This window comes from Mus caroli, unplaced genomic scaffold (genome assembly GCF_978045245.1).
Source record: "Mus caroli unplaced genomic scaffold, Mus_caroli_1 scaffold_11, whole genome shotgun sequence".
NCBI classification, from domain to species: Eukaryota; Metazoa; Chordata; class Mammalia; order Rodentia; family Muridae; genus Mus; species Mus caroli.
The window spans coordinates 15,433,463-15,443,318 of record NW_028227266.1 but is presented as its reverse complement, the minus strand read 5'-3'; the positions used below and the strand labels follow the sequence as shown (position 1 = coordinate 15,443,318).

Below are 9,856 nucleotides of genomic sequence, written 5' to 3'. Positions count from 1 at the left end.
GAGGCCTTGGGAATTAACTTCTTAATGAAACTGTAAATATTCCCTTAGTTATTATAATTTATGATATACCTTGGCTTCATTTTTTCTTTGGGCCAGAAGGATACCTACATGTGTACTCTGTGGCATCCTTCTGGCCCAAAGAAGATTATCCAAGAAGCAAAAGTGACTTCATATACCTTCTAAAAGGAAAAACCACAGTCTGTATAAAGAATGCCTGAATGATGGTGTCCCCAAGGAGAAAAACATCCAAGTAAGTGCAGGGGTGTCTGGGACAGAGAAAAAGAGAGGAAGAAAAGAAAACAAGCCATCTACTGACAACATTGATGAAATAGTATTTATGGTGTCATAAATGCTGACTCACTTTTACCCAGTTTAAACCATTGTTTATAATACTATGGTATTTTTCGATATTTAATCATTCATCTATTCAGAAAGTTGTATTTGTGTATGTGTGCACGCACATGTGCACCCATGCCATGGAATGAGTGTGGCCATATTTGTCCAACCCTAAGTTGTTTCATTACTTCCACTTGCTAAGATGGTATCTCTCTTATTGTTTCTGCCTCTTAGTATAGTACCCAAGTCTGAGTGGCATAGGTAGAGATCCTAGTCAGTTCTTCTCCTAGATCTTCCTTCTTGCCAAGGAACTCTCAGGATTATTCTGTCAACAGAACTTGAGTTATTCTCCTGTTGAATCTATGAAAACTCCTGGAAACTGTGGGTACCTCTTCTAAAATCCTTTAAGTTGGGGATAGTCAGAAGACTCAATGGGAAGGATCCTTGCTCCCAAGCCTAACAATATAAATTCTATCCCCAAAACCTGTAGAGTAGAAGGAGAGAACCAATTCCTCCAAGCCATCCTCTGACATCTTCACCCACACCATGCAATACATGTACCCACACACATTCAAAACAAAGAAAGAAATATTTGTAATCTCCTAGAAGTTCATTATATCAGTTGCTAATTTTATCAAACTATATTCTTTAATCCTTCTTTGTATGTAAGAAATTCCATCTCTTTTAGTTGAATAGTACTACAATGTGGTGTGTTTTCCAGTATCTTACTGTGACATTATCTACCTGCAAATATATTTCTATGCATACTTATAATACTTTGATTACATTGACATAGTGTTAAACTTTCTTATTCTTTGCTTCTCCTCTTCCTCTTACCCATATCTCTAATAGTGTCCCTTATACTTTTATTTCTTTTGAAAAACATCATAAGAGAAAACAAGACATCTTCCTGCACCCTAATTATTTCAGTTTGTGCTACAATCTCCATTTCCATCCCTTTCCTTCAGTAATAGTTTTGCAAGTCCTTCTTATGAGAATGAGTCTTTTTCATATACTGGTTATTTTCTTTACCCATTCATTCATTAATGAAAATATAAGCTAACTCAACATCATTACCATTGAGAACAGAATCATAATAGACATGGGCAGGCAGGTATTGCTATTTTTATCCAGAAGTGGTATAAGCTATAATATGTTAAAATTTCATTTTCCATTTTGTACCTCCATATGGACATCACAATTGTTGCAATAATTTACATTCTAATCAACAGTATTTAAAACTCCCTTTCCTTCACAGCTCATTAATGCTTAATATAATATCACAACATAGAATAATAAAATATATTTGATCCTGTTGTGGTGGCTAATACCTTAGCAAGGTGAGGCAAGATTATTATAAAATCAGCTTGAGCTACAAAGTGAGATCCTCTTCCCCCAACCACCACCCTAAAAGAATAAAAGAAAAGAAATTTGGCATGGGAATTCTGTAGAAGGAAAACTGAAAGCATAGGGGTAGAGGATAAAATTATTGCAGCAAAAAAAACCAAAACCATAAGGAAGTATTATGTTAGAACTCAGTGAAAAACCTATGAGCCTTTGACTAGGGAAAATACAGTTTGGGAACTACGCTTAAACTCTTAAAATTCTCTAAGAAGTTTTTTACATCCTACATCTTCTTTAAGTCTTAATCATCTAACTTTTAAAAGGTGGACAACAGGGCCTAGGTAGATGACTAAATAGATAAAGGGCTTACTTTGCAAGCATAAAGACCCTGATTGAGATTCCTGGCACATACGTAAAAGTCAAACATGGTTGCTCATGATTGTAATCACAGAACTGGAGGTTGAGTGAGGTGCACATTGGGGCCTTGTTGGGTCCCTAGAATACCTGAAATAGTAAACTTCATGTTCAGTGAAAGAATCTTTCTCAAAAAAAGAATTTGGAGGAACTATTTAGTCACACATCCTCTTTGTCAACTTCTAGCCTACGAACACACACACACACACACACACAGAAGAAGAAAAAAGCTGGTCACAATTCCCATATATTATTTAACATATATGCAATGAGTTAGTTATAATAGCTGTCATGTTGGAATTTTATTAGATGTTATAGCATATAGAAGTACTTAAAAGCTGTAAGTGCTAGGAATGAGTGGACTGATTGGAAGCTGCTTATTTCCCAAAACAACTGTAATAATTGTAATTAACTGAAAGTATAAATTTATGAAATATCTAAAATGTTTTTTCTCAATATTTATTTTAGTATTGGGGGGGTCTACTTTAGTTTGAGGGAGGAGGAAGATGGCAAAAAGAAAGCAAAACAATCCATTCCATTTTCATTAAGCCAGCATGGAAGCCAGCTACTCTGTGGACAAATAGATATAGGGTCAGGAGGCAAGCTTCACGGAAGAGTGAAAAAAAAAATCAATGAACAGGACAAACCATACATCAGTTCTGGCTGACACCTGAAAGAGGCAGAAGAAAAAATTCACACTTTTCTGAGTCTGACCTCAAAAAACCTGATAGATACAACAGAACCTTATCCTGGCTTATAGAGATAGTGCTAAGAAGCAAGAATTCTGTGAAGAAAAAGCAAACTATCTCATCAAATATCTATACTTCCTATCTCTTCTAGAATGAATTAAAATTGAACCCACCTTCCCACAGTTGATCCTGCCTTTGTAAAGAGTTGTTCTATATCCTGGTCACTGACCTATGAAATAGATGTTATATCTTCAACTCATCCAGAGATTTTATTCTCTTGACCAAAAGCAAACTGTCTTCTCTAACTGTGCCTTTACTGTCCCTGTGATATTTTATTTCCTAGACAAGATACTGTCCACAAAAATTTAAAAATTCAGAGTCTTAATTGCAAGTGTCTTGAGTATAGGGTCTATGCATTTTTAAGTTATCATTCCAATCAGTAAGCCTGAAGTTTGATACATGTCAATCACCAATAAATGTTCCTGATGTGAATAAAGGAATAGAAATGAAGATGTGGTAAAGTACATGCAATCATTTTCAGATTGGGATGGGGAGAAGAAAGTAGATGTTTATGTAGTACTTTAAAAATAATAAATTCAAAACTAATAAGATCCTTTATTTAAAATAGTTGTGAAAACAGAAACTTAAGTACTTAGTTACACCATATGATAATCAAATTAGAAAAAAATCAAAAAAATCAAACGGATTATTCAGAGTTTGACCCAACTAAGAAGATAAAAATTGTAATTTTCTCTCCATACCCCCTGCTGTGCCAGGGGGTATCAAGTGCTTTCTTAAACCTATCTGTCTTGTATTAGTTCTTCAATAATTTTATATAGTGTGTTTTGATCATATTTATCACCCGCCCCTAGATTCACTCCTACCTTCCTTTCCTATGTCACATTGTGTCCTCTTTGATTTTCAACCCAAAGTAAAATTCTGTTACCCATGTAAATGCATGATCATCCATTAAATCTTGTTCAACCTTACATGGGTCACTCCCTTAAAGAACTCAGATTATTCTTCTCCCAAGAGCTATAAAGTTCTAGTATCTCCTTATCTAGTAATGCAATTATGTACTCAACTCTCCTGTATATGGTGAAATGAAAAAAAAAAAAAAAAAAAAAAGAAAGAAAGAAATTCTCTGGTAAACTGGTAGAGCTAGAAACAATCACTTTTAATGAGGTAGGGCGGATCCAGAAAGACAAACATCACATTGATTTCTCACACTTGTGTATACTAATATTTGAATTTTCAGATAATATGTGTCTTATTTGGAATAGGCATAGTCATCAGGAGCTAGGACAGGGGCTTTCGACGAAGTGGAGAAAAAAAGTAATGTGAAGGGACAAATAGGAACAATGGAGCAGGAAGGTTTATTTATTCTTTTGAAACAGGGTCTCTCACTGAATCTAGAGATCACTGATTCAGCTAGGCTAACTACCTAGTGAGTTCAAGGAAGCCTCTTTTCTCTGCAGTTCAAACATCAAAATGACATATGCTCAGCACATGAAAACTTTTATTTGAGTACTGAGTGTCCAAATTCAGGCCCTCATTTTGCTCAACAAGTATTTTATCAGCTGAGCTATCTCCTTAGCAACTTCCATAATTTATAGGGACCTACAAGAAAAAGGTTAAAGATTTAAATTTTGAGACATCTTGAGAAGACCTCTTGCAGGTGGGGTGGGAGTAATTATTCATCTCCAGCTTGCCTCCCCTATCTCTGTTCCTTACTACAAAGACACTTGTGGCTGCTGCTTATGCTGCAGCTGCTGCCAGTATAGTGGTGTATTGGCTGGTTTTGTGAGTCAACTGGGCACAAGCTGGAGTTATCACAGAAAGGAGCCTCCCGTGAAGAAATGCATCCATGAGATCCAGCTGTAAGGCATTTTCTGAATTAGTGATAGAGGGTGGGAGAGCCCATTGTAGGTGGTGCCATCTCTTGGCTGGTAGTCTTCAGTTCTATGAGAAAAGAAGCTGATCAAACCAGGGGAAACAAGCCAGTAAGTAACATCCCTCTATGACCTCTGCATCACCTCTTGCTTCCTGAAATGCTTGAGTTCCACTCCTGACTTCCTTTGGTAATGAACAGCAATGTGGAAATGCAAGCTGAATAAACCCTTTCCTGCCTATCTTGCTTCTTGGTCATGATGTTTTGTTCAGGAATAGAAACCCTGACTAAGACAAATGGTTATTTCCAAGTTGAAAGTTGATGAAAACCACAGTAAGTATTCCATTTTGAATATTCTGAACAGTTTAAAGTAAGGTCTCAGAGCTGTACCAACTGATAAGTATAAACCCCAACCATTTGACCAAGCAGAGTTCTTCATTTGTAGGTTCTTTCTTTTCATACATGTACCTCAGAACACTTTTCTGTTTTGAGTTAGGATCTTTTTGCATTTTGCATTTTCTTTGATTGTTCTGTCCATGTTTTCTATGGAATCTTCTGCACCTGAGATTCTCTCTTCCATCTCTTGTATTCCTTTGCTGATGCTCACATCTATGGTTCCTGATTTCTTTCCTAGCTCCTAGTTGTCTCTCTTTGTGATTTCTTTATTGTTTCTGCTTCCATTTTTAGATCCTGGATGGTTTTGTTCAATTCATTCACCTTTTTGGTAGTGGTTTCCTATAAGTCTTTAAGGGATTTTTGTGTTTCCTCTTTAAGGGCTTCTAACTCAAAACTCAGATCCCTTTGCTGCCAACTTCCACTCAGATCGGCCTCCAACAGTCAAAATGAAATCTAAAACTTGACTCTTAGACCATGTGCCTCTTAATCTCCTAAACCTAATCTGAGTTTGTTACTTTATGAAACTCTGAAACATCTTGTACCCCACCTTATCTCTTCTCATTTCTTATGCATGTTTGATTTCTTATTCATGCTACTTTTTCTACAAATGTATTAATCCAGCACCCTCCACTATGTGCCAGAAAAGAAATAGGATAGAAAGCAAGAAAGAGCATGTTCTTGTTCCATTTATACTTGTATTGGTCAGAGATTTACATAGCAAAGGACAGAACCAACTTCAAAAAGTCCTTTTATTATCTGGCTTCTGGCAATCTCAAGACAGCTGGCTTGTGATTAAACACCTTCTCCATTCACACCTTCGCCATTCAGCCATCTCATAAGGATGTGTTTTATTTTTAATTAAGGCATACTTGAGAGATTTTAATGTGATATTTGCATACATACATACATACATACATACATACATACATACAATGTTTTTTGATCAAATCTATTCACCATCTGTTACCCTGACTCCTCTCTCCCCTGTAACCTTTTACTATCCCTAAGTAACTACTCTTGATCTTTTTATGTTACATTAATTTTAGTTTTGACGTATGAGAGCAAATACAGGATACTAGTCTTTCTATATCTATCTAGTTTAATCTACTTAGAATATTTTCCAAAGCCATCAATTTTGCTGCAGATTAAAATATATGACTCTTTTTATGGCCAAACATTTCCCTATATTTTTCTTTACATTCACCTACTAACAGACACCTGGGCTGATTTTGTACCTCAGCTATTGTGGTTAATGCTATAATAAACATGGCCATAAAGATGACCCCTCTGTGCTCTCACTTTCTTTTCTCTAGGTGTTTTTCAAAGTGATGTAGCTGGATATTTTTAGCAAGAAAAAAAACCATATATACTTATATACATATATACACATACTTATATATACATATATATGCAAAGTGCATGTTAAATTCATGATCCCCTTATCTTTACCTCCAAAGTGCTGAAATTATGTCTACCATTTCTCCTTGCTTTTCTACTTGTTTGTCTTTATATTTTCTTGTCTGTCTAATACTAGCCAATCTTTTCATTTTCTTCATTTTTAAATCTTTTATAAGTAATTTTTATGTGTTTCACATTTACTTATTTATTTAGAGAGAACATGCATATAACTGCACATGTGTGGAAGTTAGAGGACTACTTGGAGAAATCAGTTCTGTCTTTTTGGGTCTTAAGGATCAAACTCAGGTCATCAGACATGGTAGCAAGTACCTTTATGCAGAAAGGAAACTCACTAACATTTTTATTCAATCATATTTTATACTTTAACTACATAACCAGGGTAGGATAGTATTTCACTGTAGTTTTGTCTAACTTTTCCCTGAGAGCTAATAGTTTTGAGCATTTTTTCCTTCTATTTTTTGGCTGCTTTATAATTTAGTTCACCTTCATAATACGCATTCTACTTGTATTGCTAAGTATTTGCAATGCAATGTTTTTTTATAATATGTGTACCTACAAAGAAACTTCTTGGATGATCATTAATTCTTGGATATCATTTTCTTCTGGATTTCATTAGTTCACCTCTTAGTTCTTCCTTCAAAACCTTTGACTGGAGTCTGAAAATATATGGCTCAGTGGGAAGAACACTTGCTGTGAAAGCAAGAGTACAGGAATTCACATCCCCAGTTCTCACATCAAAGCTGGGTATGACTGGACATGCCTGTAACACCAGTTTGAGGGTAAAGACAAGGAGGATCCTGGGACCACAGTGCCAGGCCAACTTAGACAAAATGGGAACATCTAGGGTTAGTAAGGAATGCTGTCTCAACAAACAAACAAACAAACAAAGGATGGAGAAGGGAGCAATAGAGGAAAACATTCAGTGTCTTCCATTGACTCCACAATCATGTACTTACCACATGCATGCATATACCTTTCACACCAACCACATACTCACATACACACACACACACACACACACATATACACACACACACACATACATAATTCTTTCCAATCTTTCTTCCATAATGTTCCCACCTATAAAATGATATACAGACAAGTAACATTATATGGTCTGAGCAAAGTTTACTTATATGTTTAGGAATATATTTTTAAAATATGTGTAACAACAATCAGGAAAAAAAGAAGCCATATACCATGAATCTAAGAGAGAGTGGGGATGGGAAGGAGAATAAATGAGTGGGCTTTAAGAAAGGAAATAGAAAGTGTAAAATACTGTTATTATATTTTAAGTTCAAAAAACAAAGTTAAGTATAAAAGAAAATAAATCCATGAATTATTCATTTTCTCAATATTTGTGTGAAATGGGAATATTCAGAAGATTCTATATTTAATATCTGAAGCATAAGAAAATATAAACACTAAACAAAAGTTCAAGGTACTGTAATTGGCTCAGACAAGAACTGGATAGTTAATTTGTTTTACCCTCCAAACCTATCTTTATACTGTTCCTTAACTTCTACTTTTAATTCTTTCAAAAGAGTTAAACACATGGAACCACAAAACCACACCAGTGCATCTGAATTCATCCTCTTGGGACTTTCAGAAAAGCCAGATCATGACCCTGTCCTCTATTCTCTGTTCCTCTGCATGTACATGATCACAGTTGTGGGGAACTTGTTGATCATCCTTGCCATCAGCTTTGACTCTCACCTCCATACTCCTATGTATTTCTTCCTGGCCAATCTCTCCCTGGTTGATTTCTGTCTGGCTACCAACACTGTCCCCAAGATGCTGGTGAATATTCAAACTAGGAACAAATCTATCTCTTATCCTTGTTGTCTGACCCAGATGTACTTTTTTCATTTTTTTGGCATCATGGACAGTGTCTTAATAGCTGTGATGGCTTATGACCGGTTTGTGGCTATTTGTCACCCATTACATTATTCTACTATCATGAGTCCACGGCTCTGTGGGCTGCTGGTTGGTGTCCCATGGGTGTATTCCTGCTTCATCTCCCTCACTCACATCCTCCTCATGGCCCGTCTGGTATTCTGTGGCAAAAATGAGCTCCCCCACTACTTCTGTGACCTCACCCCACTTCTCCGACTTTCCTGCACAGACACAACAGTAAACAAGATCTTTGTGCTCATTGTGGCAGGAATGGTGATAGCCACACCTTTTGTCTGCATCCTGGCCTCCTATGCTCGCATCATCGTGGCAATCATGAAGGTCCCCTCTGCAGGTGGTAGAAAGAAAGCCTTTTCTACCTGTAGCTCCCACCTCTCTGTAGTAGCCCTTTTCTATGGTACCACCATTGGAGTCTATCTGTGTCCTTCCTCTGTCCGTACAGCTGTGAAGGAGAAGGCTTCTGCAGTAATGTACACAGCAGTCACCCCCATGCTGAACCCCTTTATCTATAGCCTGAGGAACAGAGACCTGAAGGGAGCCCTAAAGAAGATCATTAACCGAAAGATCAGCACATCCTCCTGATCATCAATCAGAATGTTGTGGAACTTCAAGGCAGCAGAATCTAAAGACCCGAGTTCTTCAATTAAGTTGGGACTTACTGCAATGAAAGAATAACTAATTCAAATTCTGAGTTACAGAAATCCAAGTGGCAATTTCTATATGGCCTTTTAACCATCGTCCCATTCCAGTTGTGGGTTTGTTTGTTTGTTTGTTTTTGGTCAGGTTGGCAGAGCCTGGGATCACCTGGGAAGATGAGGAATCTCAACTGGAAAATTGTCTGGTTCTAATTGGTCTGGGGGCTTGTTATGGAGAATTAACTTAATTACTAATTGATGTAAGAAAGCCCAGCCCATGTTGCTTAGTACCATCCATAGGCCTGTGATCCTGGGCTGTGTAAAGAAGCCAGGTAAACACTATAAAAATGCAGGCTTCCAGCAAGCCAACAGGGTCCTCTATTGTTGCTTCAAGTTTGTACTGAACTTCTTCCCTGGTGTCCTTTCAAGATTGACAATAACCTTTAAATCAAATTAGATTCTTTCCTCCAGTAAATGTGTTTTGTCAAAGTGTTTTCTCACAGTAAGAGAAAAGGTAATTAGAAGATTCTCCAAATATGGCACCTGGTAAATAATTCTAACTATGTCTCACATTGTCCTCACAGAAAAATAAGGCTATCATTATAGATTGGATTTTCCCTACATCAATATCCTTTTAACAAATAGAAAATGCAATCATAAAAAAAAAGAAAATGCAATCATGGGTTGCTTAACAATAATATCTTATGAGAAATGTATCATCTGATGATTTTCGCATTGTAGAGATATTATATTGTATTTACATAAACTTAGTATAAGTACATAACTCAATTCAATGTTTTTATTAATTATATTTGTTT

The 9,856-nt window shown here is 36.4% G+C and overlaps 1 protein-coding gene across 1 annotated transcript; it reads left to right on the top strand.

Moving 5' to 3' along the window:
• Positions 1-218: 218 nt before the first annotated feature.
• LOC110302325 (olfactory receptor 1M1) lies at positions 219-8,985 on the top strand. The gene is made up of 2 exons (XM_021173180.2): positions 219-250; positions 8,034-8,985. The coding sequence occupies exons 1-2, from the start codon at positions 219-221 to the stop codon at positions 8,983-8,985; spliced, it is 984 nt and encodes a 327-aa protein (XP_021028839.2).
• Positions 8,986-9,856: the final 871 nt, after the last annotated feature.

Coding starts and splice junctions, on each gene's coding strand:
- LOC110302325 (XM_021173180.2), top strand. CDS start 219: ATGATGGTGTCCCCAAGGAGAAAAACATCCAA. Junction 251..8,033: donor CCAAGGAGAAAAACATCCAA/GTAAGTGCAGGG, acceptor TTCTTTCAAAAG/AGTTAAACACATGGAACCAC.